The following is an 18,737-nucleotide window of genomic DNA, read 5'->3' as shown; positions in this document are numbered from 1 at the left end:
CCAAGACTCCCACCAAGTCACTATGAAGTTTCCACTGGGAGTTTTTATGAGGACCGATCCGACAGAGAGACAAAAACAGCCGATCCGAGAGGATGGCAAGCAAAAAAAAAAGAAAAATGTGAACAGAAGTTGGTCATTCTACTGCACACACAAGCCATAACAGGAAGGAAAAGCTGTCTGTGGAGGAGAGAGGGCAGCCTTACGAAGCCCAGAAAACAAAACCTTTAGCCTCTGTGTTTACGATGCATGTCCAATAACGACAATGACCTAAAAAAAAAAAAACAACATTTTTTTGGTAGTGAAGATGATATGAGGTGTCGTTAAAAAAATATATATCTGTATGATAAACCTACAGGGTGGGTTTGGGGTGGCTGGGCGGGGCATCTGGGGGGCGGGAATCAAATTTGTAAGATGTGTGTATTTTTTTCAGTTGTATTTTATTATTTTTTTTACGATAACTATTTATTTTCTTCAGGTATGTATTGGATAAACGTATGTACATGTTTGGTTTCGTTCTTTGCTTCGTTTGGACGAGTTTCAAGAGTAAATATGAAAACATTGAGAATTGTCATTCAAATACGCTAAATGTGTACATTTTGAGGAACAAACTGTGCAACAATTTAACATATTTCCATGATTCCAGTGATAGTAATAAGATGAAAATATCTGAAAAATAAAGAATAATATTAATAATAATGACAATGATGATGATGAAAATGGTGATGTAAAAGAAAAAATAAATAAAGCAATCCAGGTGGATTTGCTGATAATCATGTAGTTCTTTGTTTTTATTGGTCTATTTTGCTTTTTCTCTGTTTTTGGACTATAAGTGCTACATTAATAGCATAAAGTCAGGTTTTATATTACTATTGCTCCATTAGTTTATAAAAAATGTTTTATTTGGTTCCTTAGTTACGTAATAACAGAAAGAGTCCAGTTGAAATTCCAGTGTGAAAAGAGGTTCAGGTGTGCTTCATTAGCTGCATTTCCACTGACATTAAAATTTCACAAATAGGAATTATAAAAATAAATTTGCATAATGGAAAAGCCAAACAACAACAACAAAAAATCACATACTTGGATAAAAATTGTGTTTAGCTATGATGAGGTGATTTTTCTACCTGCATTGTCTTATAAGACAGAATAAAGGAGAAGTAAATTTCTCCAAAAAAACTTAGAATTAATTTTTCTTGGAAAACAAAAAACAAAACTTTTCCTGGGCATAAAAACTGAGAAATTTGAAAAAAAAAAAAAAAAACTTTGAAATTTTGAGATTAATTAAATGTATTTTCTAGGTAAAAAGCTTAAAAAACTTTTCTGAGCTGGTCAATTTTTTTACTTTCAGAAATTTCCTAGAAAAAACATTGATGTTTCTGCCTCAGTTTTTTTTACTCACTTTTTCCTCATTTACTATTTTTTTTTATCTCCAGTAATCTTAATAAACTGTCATATTTTTCGGCTGCATGTATTTCGCAAAATTGCGTCTTTAGCACGTTTTTTCCGCATCACGCAAGTCACGTGATCCACAACCGGATGTTACTACCGGGGGAAAAGACTCAGGCAGGAAGTGGCAGGAGGATGTTTTTTAATGATTCACTGAATGAACGAATTTTTTCACGTGTGATTTTAATTTCGTCTCTTACTTAATGGAAAACATCACAGTTGCTAAATTCTATATATTTTTTCAACATTAGTTTAATACTGACAAATTTTTGTGCACATACGTAATAGAAACTGAGTTTTTGTCAACGATTCCCGCAGCCGTCATTGATTTAAATGAAACATAATTTTTCTGGATCACCAAAAACCACAAGGACGCTTCAGGCCTTGGCAGCAGGTGGGTTTGATTATTCCAGCTTTCAGTAACTACAGACTCACATGTACATACCTGTATTTGTGTATTTCTTTCTTCTTTTTTTGGCATCATTAGATTTGCCAGCAAGAAACATAGCAAAACAACTGTCTGGGGTAGGAACAAAAATACTTGAGAGCCCTTCGTAAAACACTTATAAGTGGATATTTTAACAGTTCCTTGCTTTGTTTTTCCTCATGGTTTTGTTCCGAAGCCTCCCTTAAGCTCCGTATTTAATTGTTTCCTGTTTTTGAATTTCTTTGTCACCTTCTGGTTTGAATCTTTGTTAATACTTTGAGGTTTACACTTCGCTGGTTCCCTGTGACCTTTATCGGCCGTTTTTCTCCAGTTTTCTCACATTTTAACCTCATGTCCCCCGCACAACTGACCTGTATTCTGCTTATTAGACCCAGCTGTGTTCACCCCAGTTATCATCACACAGCCCTGTATTTAGGTTTCTTTTGCTCTGACCTCATTTCCTGTTTTGAGTTATTTGTGTCATGTAAGATTTTTCCATTAAATCTTCACTTGACCTTCTGGGCCCTCAACAAACATGATGGGAATAGTTATATGAAGTTTTAAAAGTACCTATTGCTTTCTTGAAGAGGTTACGATTGGTCTATGGTCTATACTAAACATGTTTATAAATGTTTTTGCAAAAAAATTATTCTTGTATAATAATGAGTTTTAGTCTTTTCAGCTTGAGCTGTTTTAGGATGTCCTGTCACTGTAAATCCACGCCATCCAACTCAACATTTACACTCGTATGTGAAAATGGCTGCAACCAAATGCAGCTGTACATATTTGAAAAGCAAAAGTGGAGCCTCTTGTACAACCAACAACAACAGCGGTAAAACCAGTTTACCAAATGTACTTGAGCTCAGTTTGGGTTGCTAGGAAACGGGCAGAACTCTGCTGCGGTTGCTAGGTAACGGCACAGTGAATACTGAATTGTGTTTCATTCTAAAGGTTTTTTAAACCTTTTTCTTTCCGGGATCCAAAAAAACAGCAACTTATTGCCAAAAGCCACCTTTTCCTTCTTGTTAAGTGCTTGTTCTGATTTTAGAAGCGGTAGAAACCAAATTGAAATACAAAAACATGAACAATCAGAGTTTTGCATAATTATAATACGTCCCCAACCATTTTTGTATGCAATTATTTTTCTTCTGGAAAGAGAGAAACTTCCTGGAGAACTTTGAAGCCTTCAGACCAGATTATAAAATGTATATCATGTTTGACTCTAGTTTTAGTTTCTGCCTCCATATTTTATCACATTTGAACAATTCAAACATTTCTCTTGGTTTGTCTTAAAGTGAATTTGTTTATAGGTTTGGCTGTAAAGGTTGTTCCTTCCTAATTTCGCTTTAAGATAACCTGCACCTTTGTTGCTTTTAGTTCTGCACTGTGTGTATAAGTGCACTCTAAAGAAATACTGATAATACATCTATAAATACTTTTTAAATTTATTCTAATCTTGTCATATTTAACACATTTGTAAACATATGTAATCACTTAAGTAATAAAGCAAATATTTCCAGCTTAAAAATGAAGTTTGCATTTTAAAATGTATATTTTTACCTGTTTTACCAAGTTATTGATGGACAACCCATTTAGAATTTAAATGAACTAAACAATTAAAACATAAACTCAAAATCAATGCACTGAAGCATTAAAAATCTAAGGATAAATGCATCAGAACAGTCTTCAGTCAGAGGCTACTTTTGATTTGCTGCACGACTGACTGCTACTGGAGATCCTTGCTGGTCAAAACTCTGAAGATCCTTAGATGATTTGAGTTTCATTTAATTTCCTTTTGGAGTAAATAAAGTATTTTTTGAAATGAGTTGAATTATCTCTGCAATAACAAATGGATAAATAAGTTATGCCTTTTTTAGCTTTACTTGTTTTGAAAATAAACAAAATCTTAATGACATGAACAAAGTTGTCTGATTTTTGTAGAGAAAACACTTAAAAGTAAAAAAATATATAGAAAAAATGATAATAAATATAAGCAAAGAAGCACTAAAAATAAAACAAATGCATTGAAAACTAAATTTAAAAAAATCATTAAAAAGTGCTCAAAAATATTAAAATACAAATGTCTTTTATTATATCATGTAATCAGATCTTCTTTAGGCGTCACATAATTTACAACCCAGATCCTGTAAAATTCACCCACAGCTGTAAGAGTTTGGAGCAGTGAAATGAAATCTCAGTAGGTGGCGCTCTTTGCTTTTACAAGGCCAGCGACCCAAAGGCTGGAATCATCATCAGACACCGGAGAGAGCTACTACTGCATGAAGACGTCTTCTATAAATACACACGGCGATACAGAAAAGGTATACTGGTGTCATGTTGTAGACACAGCAGGAAATATATTAATATCAAAGACATGCGTACATACTAGGCAAAAATAACTTAGGTTATGAAAGATAAATCATACAAAAACAGTACTTCTTGGTGTAAAATCTCTATATACAGAGGTGGGTAGTAACTACTTACATTTATTTGAAAAATATACTTTTACTTGAGTGATATATTTTATGAAGTATTGCTATTCTTGAGCTAATTTCACTGAATTGTTTTTCTAATTTTCTGCCTGCTGAAGCATTTGGCACTGGAAATATTTCACCCTGTTCCAACAAAGTACATTTGACTGTATTAGTTCCATAGGTTTATTTTTATTTGGAAAAATGCTTCATCTGCTCCCTCAATCTGTTATTTTGTAATCATGATATCTGTATTTTTTCTCTTTAGTCTTTAAAATACCAGAATTTGGACACAACTTCACATTATTAATATTAAATCAGATGATCTGATCAGTTGCTCTTGAGTAATTTCTTGGACCATTTTTACTTTTACCTGAGTAAAAATATGTTTAATTTAGGGATGCATGTTATCGATGAATGAGTTGATAAGCGGCCATTTTGTTAAAAACCTGAGTTTCCTTTTGTGTGAAGAAGGCTGGCTGTCTTTCCATAACACGAAGAGCTAAATTTGTCATCATGTGCTGAATCAAAAACAAAAAACATTGTAAAACTTTAGGAGTTTGTTGAATGTTTATATCTCTAAACAGAACTGCATAAAGTGCATCTTGCATGACTTTGTTTGGACTGCTTCTCTTTCCCATTCTGTCATGACGCTGCCATCTTTGTTTCTGCATCAACTGGCTAGTTTAAGCATGACCAGCAGCGCCCTCTGCTGGATTACAGCCAAACTACAAGATTGACTTAATCAATTTGAACTAATTTTATTAATTGTTTGCATCCCTTGTTGAAGTTGGGCAACTCTTACTTGAGCACAATATTTGGGTTCTCTACTACAACGGCGTATAAGGGCCATTCTAGATAAGGAAAAGGAGTACATTTCTGCCAAACAAACTAAGTTTTAGATTAATCTAAAAAAAAATCCTAGATAAAACATTGGAAATTTCTGAATTTCAAAAGTTGAAAATGTTTGACTTTTGGAAAAGCATTTTCTAGAAAATTTTGAGACCACAAACAGCTCCCCCCCCCTCATTTCTGACTTTTCAAACTCAGAAATTTCACATTCTTTTATAGAAAATTTGTCAGATCTCAAAATTTGATTTTTTTTTCTGATAAATTTCCAACTACTCACACTGACAAACTTCCATCTTTTTTCTAGAAAATTTGATGCAAATTATGAAATTTCCTTCTTTACTGGAAAATTTTAGATGGCTTTTAAACATTTCTTGCAAATTTTCAACTCTTGATGCTCAGTTTTCTCAATATTTCCAGAAATGTTCTCCTTTTTTAATTGGTCTTAAGGCGCCATTGTTCTCTACCCACCTCTGTCTATATAACAGTTTCCCTAAAATCATTTAGCATTGAGGTCTTCTTGTTTTTTTTGTAAAAGTCATAAAATGGAGGAAGGACACAGAACGTCCAAACGTGTCTTCCTTCCTTGCGTTAGACTCTCCTGCGCCTCGTCATCACGTCCTTCCCCTGATTTGTTCTGGACAGCAGCACGCAGACGCAGGACGAGTCTATCCGGATCCACCGCCATCCCATCTTGTTCTTGGCGTCCTTGGAGAGCGCGCGGACGTACGACTGCTTCTCTCTGCACTCGCTCCGCCATTGTTTTTTATCCACGCCGAGGCAGCTGGCCCCGGCGACGCCGGCCGCCGCGGACCTCGCGCCCGCTCCCCGCGTCCTGCTCGAGCCGCTCTGCCCGTCGGGCCGGCGGCACCGCGTCTCGTAAAAGTACTGCTTGAGCGCGCCCGTCATTGTCTGGATCTGCGGGATGATGGTGACCCGCTCGCCGTGCGAGTCGATGGCGGTGGTTTTGTTGTTGACCCACGTGCTTTCCGACTCGCACACGGACTTCTCCCCCCTGCGGGTGTCTATCAGGTGTGAACGTTTGTCCCGTTTCACCGGGCGGTGCGCCTCGTCGGCGGGCTCCCTGTTGTAGTCCGCCCATGTCGGAGTCGGCGTGGTCCGGTCGGCGGCGCGATCACCGTGACCCTCTACGTCTCCGTCGCTGTCGTCCTCCATTAGCCCGTTCTCCAACATCAGTAGAAGCGGCGGATGCTCCGGTGGCGACGGCGAGGGCGAGAACAGGACGCGGGGATGTGCGTCCAGAAACATTTCGTCTATTTCCAGACCCAAACCGACATCTACGGCGGGGCTGTCCTCGGCTGCGCCTGTCCTAAAATGGCGCGGCATCGAGTCCGAGTCGCCATCTTTCCTGCTAGCTTTGTAGTCCTTTGGTAGCGAGTTTTCCTGGGAAATTTCCTCGGTCCTGAGCGGTTCTTCTTCTTCTTCTTCTTCTGCTGTAACGTCCGGACTGCTGAACGGTTTGTAGGTTATCTGGTTCTCCACTTCGGACGTGGAGGTCTGCTTATGATCCTCGCTGGGCTGCGCGGTTGCGGGGTTGTGAGGGAAGGGCAGGGCCGAGGCGATCACCATGGCAACCAGGGGAAGCCAGTGCATCACTCCCAGGACGTATCAGCTGGCAAGGAGAGGAGAGACGCGTTAATTCAGCTTTCAGACTCCCTCCCCTTCATAATAGATAAAATAATTAGATATAACATCTTAGAACTTAATTTTTGCAAACTAAATGTCACAAACTTCACCTAAGACAATATCAGTGTCTTTGCTTCTGAAAAAGTGCTACAAACATTTAATGTATTATTATAACTTTAAGAATTTGTGGACAGGGATGACCAAAGCCTTTTTGGGGCCCTAAGCAGATTTCATTTGGGCCCCCCACACCAACATGTCAACACCAGATGCTTTGTCGTTCCCAGGCTACTGTCATCATTATTTGTATTTAGCTTACATTATACCAATTTTGTGATGACTGATGATTTAACCTTACAGGAGTAGCAAACTAAAAAAAGTAAATAATTTTGAAACGCTGAATGGTATTTAAGTGTGCCACATTATTTTAAGTATTTTAAAGTAGGGCTGGATGATATGGCTGAAAAACGTGTCCTGACATAAGCATTTCATATCAATCTACCGATAATTATTGATTTGTTTTTGGTTTTAAATGTCTGAAATACTGTAAAAACTGGTGGCGAGATCTTTCTTGTTTTATCCTCAGTTTTCACTCTGTTGTTTTTTTAATTAATTTATTTATTTAAGAACAATGAGGAATGGTGGCGAAACCTGAAACTGCTGCTTTACAATTTAGTGAACAAGTTGTTGCTAGGCAACAAAAGAGTGAGTGAGTTGCTAGGTAGCCAAAGGTTGACAACTATAAAAATAATATAGAAATCGTTTTTCCATGTGTAATATCATTTAGTTTGTATTATTCAATGTTGTTTTGAATATAAATATTTGTATCATGCTAGCTTGGTGCTCTTTGGGGCCCCCTAGTGGTGTGGGGGCCTTAGGCAGCCATTTAACTCGCATATACTTTGGGCTGGCTCTGGCAGCTTTGACAGTGAAACAAAGAGCCCCAATTAGGGTGTAAAACGAGTGTTTTTATTGGCGGCTCTCAGCTTTATGACTGTAGAGCTTCAGCTGCTGACGTATGGCTTTAAAATCTTGGCAGAACTTGTGGAAAAACAGGACCGAGAACAGAGAGATCGCACTTTTCTTCATGTGGAGCCCAGGAGGGGAATGTTCTGCAGAATGAGGAACTGACCTTCAAACGGAGACGCTGACAATCTGGTATGTGCTCAACTCAGACTCGTTAAATCAACGGAAGAGATCCAGAGAGAATAAATTAGTTTTGCTAATTCAGAGTTTTTACTTTTTCCCCTGAAAATCTAAAGTTTCCTGTTTAAAGGAGACCTATTGTAGTTCCTTGAACAGATTAGGATAGATCTACAGCCTATAGAAAGCATCTTCATTACATTTAATCAGCTCGGTTCAAAATGAGCAGTTTTAGGGCCTCTTGTTATTTTACATCCAAATAATTTGCTGTTGGCTCAATGTTTACACTCGCATGTAAAAATGGGTGCAAACAAATGAGAAACTATACAACTCTGAGAAGCAGAAGTGGAGCCTCCTGCACAACCAACAAGAATCCAGTAAGTGGTTTCTGGATGGTAAGTCAACAATAAAACATTTCTCTTTTCCAGCAGCCATTATGCAGCGCCTACAGAGATGAAACTGGCTGACCAAATGTGCTGGAGCTCAGTTTGGGTTGCTAGGTGACGGGCAGAGTTCCGCTGCTGTGGCTAGGTAACGGGCTGTTACTGATACTTTGCAACGTTACATTCTGAAGTTTTTTGAAACGGTTCACCACAAAGCAGAAGCAGCAGAGACCAAAATGGAAGTACAAAAACGTGCAAAATGTGAATTTCTTTAAAAAAATTGTTAGCTTTTTACCAGGATTTATGTGAAATATACTTTTAGGTGAACAAAAGCACCTTTCACAACACAAACAAAACTTAAGAAGGTAAGTAAATATTCTTTTATGCTTTATGAGGATGGAAAGACACCAGAAAGAAAGAAAGGAAACTTTTCTCTCTACAATCTAAGCTTTGATTTTTTTTTTGTACAATTATTCCTTCTGATTTTTTGATGCTGTGCAGCTGAAAGGATTTTTACTTCTACTTTTTTACTTTAGGATAACTGTTATGATGCGTAACTATGGCAACAAGGTGTCTTTGTTTGTTTTGTTCAGAAGGATCTGATTAGCACCTTAAAAGCTCAATTAATACTTGAACTATGACCCCAAACCCTGGAGGTCATAGTTTGGTTTGAATTGCTTGGAAAAAGCAATTCAAACCATTCCATCCATCCATCACAAAGGGTCAGGATCGTATCCCAGACTTCATCTTTCTAACCTGACAGAGATTTAACGAGGCGCAGCAAAAGCAAATGAGGTGGATTAGCAGAGCTTCCCAACAACTGATTGTGTCGTCCAGGACATTTTGTGATGAAATATAATCTCTGCTGCCTGATGTTGAACTGCCATTCATGACTGTAATGAGACTGTCTTCAGTCAGAGATCTCTTCAGAATGGTTGCAGAACTGACTGCTACTGGAGATCTCTCCTCTTTGAAGATGCTTGGATGACATGACTTGACCTTTATTTCCTCTTGTCAGTTGCCCTGAATTGAATTATTTTTTTAAATTAAAAATACAAAAATAAGTTGTTTTTTAAACTGTATTACAAAAATATTAAAAACAAACACAGTAGAGTGTTTTCTTAAGAATTTTTCTTACAGATTTCCTTTTTTTCCTGTTTTATTGGTCATATTTGTGTCTTGTGGTTGGGGGCCGCACAGGATCATTTCAAGGGCCACAGAATGGCCCCCAGACCAACTTTGGACTCCCTTTGACTTAAAGCAACACTCTAAAGACTGGGAATAAATTCCTTAACAGCAACACTGCAAAAAATGCAGATTTTAAGTACTTTTGGTAAAGTTTCTAGTGCAAATATCTTTGTACACTTAAAAAAGGGCAACACTAACTTATAGGTAGCTTTCCAGTTAAAAATAGGAATTTAAGTTAATAATTATTTAATATTGATGAAAAAATACTGGCTGTAAGTGAAATAATCTGCCAGTGGAACCAGTGCTTTTTGTTTTAATCAATATCAGGCAATTATTTACTCATATATTGCTGAATAGTTACTTGTAAGTTAGTTTTGTCTTATTTCAAGTGGATTAAGATATTTGCACTAGAAATTAGACCAAAAATACAAAATATTTGTGTGTGTGTGTGGGGGGGGGGGGGATTGTGCTGAAGAGAAATTTTGTCCCAGCAATAAATAGAAGCTTGTTTTAAGTCAATAATCGCTTAATATTGATTAAAATTAAAAAAGTACTTGTTCCAATGGCAGATTATTTCACTTAGCAAGAACTTTTTCATGAATATTAAGGAACTACTCACTTAAAAAAGCTATATCTTGCTGAAAAGTTACTTATAAGCTGGTTTCTATCATTTTTTAAGTGTATGAAGATATTTTAAGTATAAAAATACTTGGTAAAGTTTTGAGTTTTTCCAGTGAACATGAAAACACAGAATGTCGTTATTTCTGCGTTTTGACATCGTTTTTCCTGGAAGCTGAACTTCCAGGTAAAACAGACGGAGGTTTAATTACGTAAAATCCAAAACATGCTGCTTCTTTTTGCCAGTAGCTCTTGTAAAACTCGACAGGAGGATTTTAGTTGTACCTCAAACACCAGATCACATGACGCCTAAACCTCAGGTGTCATCGCTGAACTCAGCCGCAGGGCGATTCTGTTCTTCTCTGGAATGGCAAGCGACTGATTCATTAGGCTGAATGAGCTTCCATTATTGAGAGATGGCAACAGTAAATATCCTGCATGCCATAACCTGCATCATTTCAGCTGTAACTGTTATTACAATCGGAGCCAATACCGACTCCCAGCGCGCTCCCAGGAGCAGTGATAACGGTTACACAGCCATCAAAAATGTAAACATTTCCCGGGACGGAGACGGACGCTTTCAGCCGTCCGTGAGTCTGTGTGCATGAAATGAAGCGCAGCGAAGAGGGAAGGCATGATTCATCCGCATTTCAACACGAGGTTGCCCTCTGACTAACACGACAAATATTCCAGTCACCCCCGTCTTTGTGGCAGCCAGAGCGGGCTTTCATTCAGGCGGCACACACACTGCAAAAACACGAAATCAAACCAAGTGTCTTTAATTTAGTACACGTGAAATAAGACAAAACTAACATACAGGTAACTTTTTAGCAATATAGGAGGTCAAGTAATACTTAAGGTCAGTAATTACTTAATATTGATAAAGAACTAGTTCCACTGTATAAGTGAAATAATATTTTTAATTAATATTGAGGGATTGTTAACTTAAAACAAGCTACTATATCTTGTTGAAAAGTTACTTGTAAGTTAGTTTTGTCTAATTTCAAGTGTACTAAGATATTTGCACTAGAAACTAGACTTTGCAAGATACATTTTTTGCAGTGTAGTCAAATTAAGCAGTCAATAAAATCAGATAAAACAGAATTGATTCATTTGTGCTACTGCTGCACTGCAAAAACACAAATCCTTAAAGTATTTTTGGTTTTCTTTCTAGTAAACTTGAAATAAGAAAGATAAAACTAACTTATAAGTAGGTTTTCATCAAAATAACTTGTTTTAAGCCAATATTTCCCTAATATTGATTAAAATTGGCAGATTAACTTAAGACATTTTCCTACAACTGAAATAATCTGGCAGTGGAACTAGAACTTTTAAATCAACATTAAGGAATCTTGACTTAAAACAAACTCCTATATTTGGCTAAAAAGCTACATAAGCCAGTTTTCTTATTTCAAGTGTAAGACATTTGTAATGGAAACTAGACCAAAAATACCTGCTAAAGATTTGTATTTTTACAGTGTAGTAAATAAAGTCCAGGAACAAGTTGGTCAAAAAATGCATGAAACCAGAATCAAGTAACTTAGTTTTGTTTTCTAAGTGTACTAATTTAAAAGTAACTGCTTTTAACAAGTGATATGAGCTTGCTTTAAGTCAATAATTATTTCATGTACGACAAGACTTTTGTACTAGAAACTAGACCAAAAATACTTGGTAATTTTTTTTGTGTTTTGCCGTGTAGCAAATTAAGACCAGGAACAAGTTGATCAAAAATGCTTGAAATCTTTAAGACAAAAATGACTTGAGTAACGTTTTCTTAGCAAGATATATGAGTTTGTTTTAAGTCAATAATTACTTAATACTGATAAAGTTCTAGTTTTATTGGTAAATTATTTCTCTTTTTAACTTGGAAAAATGCCTTATTATAAGTGAAATAATCTGCCAGAAGAACTGGTATGGTTTAAATGAATGTTTTACTGAAAACAGGCTCCTGTTTCTTGCTGAAGTTACTTGTAAGTTAGTTTTCTTTTATTTAAAGTGTACCATGTTTACACTAGAATCTAGATGGAGCCACTGTTTTCTGTTTTTGCAGTGCATCGGCCTACGCAGCGTCGATTTTGTTGTTTGCCAGTAGAAAGAGCTGAAACTGTCGGAATGAAGGGAATGTCAGTGACGCATAACTGGAGCGCCGATCGTAGTTTCCTCGGGCTGCGGGGAGCCGGCGCTAAACGCAGGTGGACGTGAGATGAAAAGTGAGGGAGTTTCTGCGATGACTGAGTGGATGTATCGTCAGCTGCGCCCCGGACATGATGCATGTAGCAGCAGAGGACGGGACCGGGTTCTCATTACCATCCAGTAACCTCGGGCACTCTGCGTGCCTTCTGATGCCGACGATAAATCACATCAAACCAGCAACTGATCCATCCAGTCTGCCAAATTTCACTTGTAACAAAGGGAAAATTTGAATATAAGCAACAACTGTTGACAGATCTCTAAATGATGGAGAAGCGTGTAAGTTGGGTGGCGCAAAGCCAGGATTCCAGCATTTTCTGACTATTAATTACTCAACATTGCAGGTTTTGATTATAGAAAATTAACTAATTGGGTTTTTGTTATTGAAATGATCCACCAACAGAGCCAGCCCAAGATATATGCAAGTTAAGCGGCTCCTTAAGGCCTCCACACCACTAGGGGGCCCTCAATGGCATCAAGCTAGCACGAATAATCAGATTAATTGAGATAAATTGGATTATTGAAATAATTGTCAACTAATTAGTTAATTGTTAATGAGGCTCTAGAAAGCAAAAAAGATAATTGCTGAAAGAACAATATATTTAGAGCAATTATTAAACCAAAACTGTACAAAAATATCAAGTTCAAGATAAAAAAAAAACACTTCATGCAAATATGTTCCACCCAGAAGTCTTCAAATGGCATAGTTTTATCTAAAGAAATGCTGTTACTGCATTTCAGGTGATGAAACATTTATTTAAAAAATAATTATTTATTTGTATTTTTTAATATTGTATAAAAATAAAATATGGTTAAAGTTAGTAAATGAAAAATCTGCAGAATGTGCTAAACGTTTTTATCCAATTACTCATCAGAAAAATCAATTATCTAAATAATCGTCAGTTGATAGAATCTGGTAATATATTTACCAGCCACAATGATGCTGGTGTGATGCAAGCTCAATACAAATTATGCTAATGCTAGTAAGTATGTTAGAAACATAGAGTAACCTAGTATCTCGTGTTGACATGTTGGTATGGGAGGCCCCAAATGGAAATCTGTTGAAGGCCCCCAAAAGCCTTTGGCCGGCCCTGGACCTTATGAACAGGTACAGAGCCGTGTTTTGGGTCCTGTACTGACTGTTTTATTCTACATGTATATCAAGAATCGTGATGTTTGTGACGTTAGCTTTGTAAAAATTGAGCTCTAAGATGTTTTTTGTTTGTTTGTTTGTTTTTTTAATGGCTGTTATCATTTCTGTTCTACTGAACCGGGTCAGTACTTTCTCTCCACCAGACAGTGAAATAATGTCAAACAGTTACAAATTAATTCAGATGGAAAACGAATGCCAACGTCAATTTAAATTAAATTAAACTAATTAAATTTCGGTCTGGACTTTGACTAGGCCGCTCTAACACATAAATATGTGTTAGTGAACCTTCATCTCGGTCTTTAATGTTTTGAATCCTATTACTGATATCCATCAACTTCTACCTAGGAACGCATTCCCACAGCATTATTCTGCCACTACTATGTTCCTTAATAACTATTCTGAAAATTCAGGCACTAAAATTATAATTTTTTTAGTTGTATGTTAAAGAAACCATGAATCACATTGCAAAAACTCAAACATTACTCAAATTTAGATTTAATTTGTAGTGCAAATATCTTAGTACATTTGAATTAAGACAAAACTTAGAAGTAATTTTTAACAAGATAGAAAGAGCTGATTTAAAATCAATAATTCTTAAAATTGATTTTAAAAAATCACTAGTTCTACTTGGAAATAAATTCAATTACAACAAGACATTTTTCCCCATGTTATAAATGAAATGATCTGCTGGTGGAACTATCAATATTAATTATTTAAACAAGCTTTTATATCTTGCTGAAAAGTTACTTCTAAGTCAGTTTTAACATAGTTTTGTAAAACTGCTGAAATTGGCTCAAATCAGGACTGGATGATGATTCTTTAAAGAACAGGTTGATTTTCTATAAATAAAAGTAAATTTCCTGTCAAATATCCAGTTTTAAACCATGAAAAGACAGTAAAATTTCTTACTTTGATTTTGTGTTTATCAGCAAATTTTGATTTAAAAACTCAGGTTTAATGTGGCAAATTAAAGATGGATGTTGATATTTGAGCTTTAATTGCTGTTTACTTGACACAAATTAATATTGTTAATGTTTTAAATAACAGAATTGTGAGTAAACTCTAGAAGAATCGCAGCTTATCCAGACCTGAGAAACCTCTCCAGCTTTTCTCAGACTGTTGAAAGCAGACAGGCAGGCTTTTCCCCATGTAAGTGTTGTTTTTGTAAAAAAAAAAGTGGCGGCACTTCATCGCCGCGCTCCATTTGCTACAATGATGCGCATCATTTAGCCGCGGCGCTAACCGACGACCACAACGCTCTTCCACCCCGGCTGCCTCAGACCCGGCCAGAAAGTTCAGCCCTCCTCTCCCGCCTGATCTCCAGGTTTGATTTTCTTTTAAATGAAGAGAAGAGGAAAAAAAACCCTGAACCAAACATGAAAGGCATAAACAGACCAAACTATGACCTTCACCAGAAGGTCTCCATTCATTTCAGTGATCTTATTGTTTGCATTAGCCAGACGATGACTGCAGATTAATTGGACGTCTTGCATTGAAATCTTCAGAAACAGAAGAACTTTGAACATTCTTGTTTCTTTTAACTCTTTAATTGCCTTTTGTGTGAGTAAATACGATAAAAATGTCCCAAAATATCAACTTTCTCCCTCCTTACATACACTGGAAAATGAGAATGGAGCTACAACTTCACAAAATCAAGCTATTTCTTCAAATTTAATCAACATTTTTTGTCAAACTTTAACGTTATAACTTCATAAATGTACTTGGTTAAACTTAATTTGATTACTTGTATAAGTGTAATCCAACAAAATGTCGACAAATTTACCAGATGTTTTTCAGTATTGAACAAAATTTGAAGTATTCGTTTGTATTCAGACAAATTTAGATTAAAATGTTAACATTTTGATTAATTTGAATAACAGTTTCCTTGTTACAAAAGATAACAAATAAAAGTGAAACAAAAAAAACTTCTAGCAGGATGTTTCATTCCAAAATTATTCACAAATCTTAACAGATTTTAACAGGATTTTATGTGGTTTATTTATATTCACTGTAAAAGTATTTTTGGTCTAGTTTCTTGTCCAAATAACTTAATGCACTTAAAAAAGTAAAAACAAACAAAGAAGTAACTTTTCACCAGGATATAGGATCTTGTTTTAATTCTTTCATATTGATTTAAAGTTACTAGTAAGTCAGTTTTGTCTTATTTCTTTCTTGCACTAGAAACTAGATTTAAATACTTGGTAAGACTTTGTGTTTTTGCAGTGTAGAAGGCTTTAAAGTTGAGCACTCATAAAAATGTGAAGTGTTTATTTTCCAGAGACGCCCAGTAGTTGCAGCTCAGTCAGAATGAATGGAGATTATTCATAAACCTGAGTTTTCTGGTGTTGCCACAGATTCTGAGCTGGGTTTTGACTAGACCATTCTAATGCATGATCATGGTTCGATTTAACCCACTCTGTATGTTTCAGGGTGAAACTCGAGGTACTTTCAGGTTCGCCTTATCTGTGTCGAGCGTTCCCCACAGCATGATGCTGCCAGGTTGCTGTGAATCTCTGCAGCTCCTCCAGAGTTACAAAACACATCGAACTTCATGGAGAAACATGGAAAACGTGGAGCTGATATGAACATTTTCATGGAAATGGTGGTGAGAAGTGGCGAGCAGACGCCATAAAGCAGCTCCACGCCTGGCGGAGGCTGCTGCTCGTTACTAGTCGCCCTCCTCCTGCGCGGCTAACGTTAGCCTGACGGCCCCATGATGCGCTCTGCGTGCTTAGAGTTGCGGCTGTGCCCCGTCCTGCGCTAATCTGAACTCTTTGAAGTTGTGCAACTCAAGGAGCTGCAAGAAACTGAAGCAGTTCCCTCTAAAAACTGGATGCAAAAATGTTTTCTCCTACTCAATAAATGCATCAAAGCTAAGAAATCCCACCTCTTTTGAGCCATAAATGCATCACCAGCAGCATGGATTTTCTTTTACTTTCCTTTAACCCCATAAAGGTGAAAAGCAAATGCTTTCATGCATAAACAAATAACATCCAGCAATTCATTTTTCTGGATTCTCTCTTGCAAATAATCTTAATTTCTCTTTTATGGATTAAAAATCTGTAATAAAGTCGTTACAGCCTCTTTATTAAGCTTTTTATTTGCTTTTAGATGTTTCCTTGTTCACCAGAAGAGATGAACAAGTTTTTAAATTTAAGACTTTTACACTAAAAGCTAATTGATTTGATTGAGGAGATGATTAGTTTTTAATCCTGAAAAAGTTCCAGTTTTTAAATCTTGGGAAAATGGATGACTTTTAGTTAAAGAACAGAAACTTTCCACCAAAACAGAGATTTTTCTAATCACTACAAAGGCAGAAAATTAATCAAAAGATTATTTTCTAAATGTGTTTAGGTTACATCCAAAAGATTTTATAATATTTGGATCAACTTTTGCATTTTAAACACATTCCACATGGTTTTGGTCTCACTTACCAGGTTTTTTTTTATATTCTATTTTTGCACATTTTTGTTTAGAAATCCCCTAAAAATCAGACGTATGCACTTCTGCATGTTTTTAATTTAGTGACATGGAAAAAACTCCATCCAGGTTAATGTTTGGCGTCTCGCAGTGCAAACACCCAATTAATTCAAGTTTTGTGATCATTCATCCATGCAGAGACCCCCACCTAAAAGAGGAAAAACTCTCTCCTTGCGCTGTTCGCGCTTGCATTTTTTCGCTAAAAAGCGGAATGCCACCCACAGCGCCAGCTCGGCCCATTATCTTGCTGACAAGCCGGAGTTTAGACATCAACTCGGCGAGGTGTGTGTGATCTACCTGCGGGTTGGGACCGTGACTCAGTAGCTTTCACCTCACCTGAGTGACTGCCAAAGAAAACAAAATGCGCAGCAGCCCAAAAGGCGCAAGACGGTCAAGATAAATGCAGAAATGAAATGGGAGAAATAGCGCAACAGAAACACGCCAGAAGAATAAAGCCACAAAGCGTGCATGTATCCGCATGTCTGAACACGAAGAAAATAGATTATTAAAGTTTATGGAGCTAAATGTGTTTATTTTTCCAGCAGTTTGCATTAGTTTAAAACATTTATTCAAGTAAATAATAATGGTAATAATAAAGATGATTTATATGCGTACCGTTTAGGTGAGATCCGGACCCCGCGTCCTTCCAGCTGACACCACATTGATTATAGAGTCCTGTCGCCAGTTGCTCAACTGGTTTCTTTAAAAAAAACCCCCTCAAAAATCACTTTAACTTGGAAACACTGGATACAAACTCAAACATTTCTTTCTCCTTTTAGTAATCCGTGACATCGCATGCATGCAAAGAGAGAAACCCACTTGGACGAATGGAATAAATAAAAGTAGCGCAGTTTAATAAACTATTTAAAAAAAAAACTCCTGTTCTCCAGGGAGCGCTTCCAATGAAAGGAGGGAAAAATGCGACGTGGGAAGTTTTAAAAATGCAATTGAGCCTCGAAATATTCCCATATGTTGGTCCTCCGTGAAGGGCGCTTTCTCGGAAAGTGTGTTTCAGTTCAAATAGGTGAGCGAGTGGAGCTGGGGAAGAAGTTCGGCTAATGTTTTATGGCTCTGAGCTCCGCCTGAAACCCGCGCTGCAAGCTAGCTTAAGCTACCAACATCACTTCCGGTTTGGAACTTCTGAATAAAACTCGTTTCAGAACGACGGCTGTGTGGGAGCGACGAAGTGCTTTTATTTTTTAGCTGCATTAGAGCACTTCCGGTGTTAAATGTTAACTTGACTCAGTTAACTTTTTTTTTTTAGGGAGGGGGAATACAGTATTAAACAAGAAACATTTGTACAAGTCATACAACAAATGTAAACTGTTAATATTAACACAAACACATCCGGTCAGAAGTTTACATACACCCATCACGGAAATTATTTATTTGAAGATTGCGTTTGACATTTTTATTTAAAAAGTGACTCAAGTATATCATTTACAAATTCTAATATTTTCATATCAGTAATTGGTTGCAAAAGTTTATTTTGGATTTTCTCAAGTGGTGCTGAAAGTTTTAGAGTTAGAGTTTTCAAAGTGTGGCCTGAGGGCCATTTGTGGCACCTGGAAAGATTTTGTGCGGACCCTGATTGTAATTCAAGAATGATCAAAAATTTACTTTTTAATTAGCATAAAATTATTACTAATCAAATGTGAAGTGCAACGGAAATGTTTAATTGCCAAACATAGTAAATGAATTCAGGATCAGCATCTCATCATATAAACCCAGATAGCACATGATGTTAA

The 18,737-nt window shown here is 36.7% G+C and overlaps 1 protein-coding gene and 1 long non-coding RNA gene across 3 annotated transcripts; one reads left to right on the top strand and one right to left on the bottom strand.

The window, feature by feature from the left end:
- The first annotated feature begins 1,454 nt into the window (after positions 1 to 1,454).
- Positions 1,455 to 16,594, top strand: LOC106936732 (uncharacterized). Of its 2 annotated transcripts, none has more exons than XR_001422198.1 (3): positions 1,455 to 1,837; positions 7,874 to 7,992; positions 15,995 to 16,594. It is a non-coding gene; the product is annotated as an uncharacterized LOC106936732 (long non-coding RNA). The 2 variants fall into 2 exon arrangements; XR_001422199.1 differs by having other exon boundaries at positions 15,939 to 16,594.
- ntf4 (neurotrophin 4) lies at positions 4,808 to 18,055 on the bottom strand. Its single transcript, XM_015017916.1, has 2 exons — positions 17,605 to 18,055; positions 4,808 to 6,823 (listed from the first exon to the last, which is right to left on the bottom strand). The coding sequence occupies exon 2, from the start codon at positions 6,802 to 6,804 to the stop codon at positions 5,782 to 5,784; it is 1,023 nt and encodes a 340-aa protein (XP_014873402.1). The 5' UTR covers positions 6,805 to 6,823; positions 17,605 to 18,055; the 3' UTR covers positions 4,808 to 5,781.
- Between the last annotated feature and the right edge of the window lie 682 nt (positions 18,056 to 18,737).

The sequence above is a fragment of the Poecilia latipinna genome, unplaced genomic scaffold (genome assembly GCF_001443285.1).
Source record: "Poecilia latipinna isolate Pla-1442-1.1 unplaced genomic scaffold, P_latipinna-1.0 Scaffold2207, whole genome shotgun sequence".
NCBI classification, from domain to species: Eukaryota; Metazoa; Chordata; class Actinopteri; order Cyprinodontiformes; family Poeciliidae; genus Poecilia; species Poecilia latipinna.
This window is presented reverse-complemented; position numbering and strand designations above follow the sequence as displayed.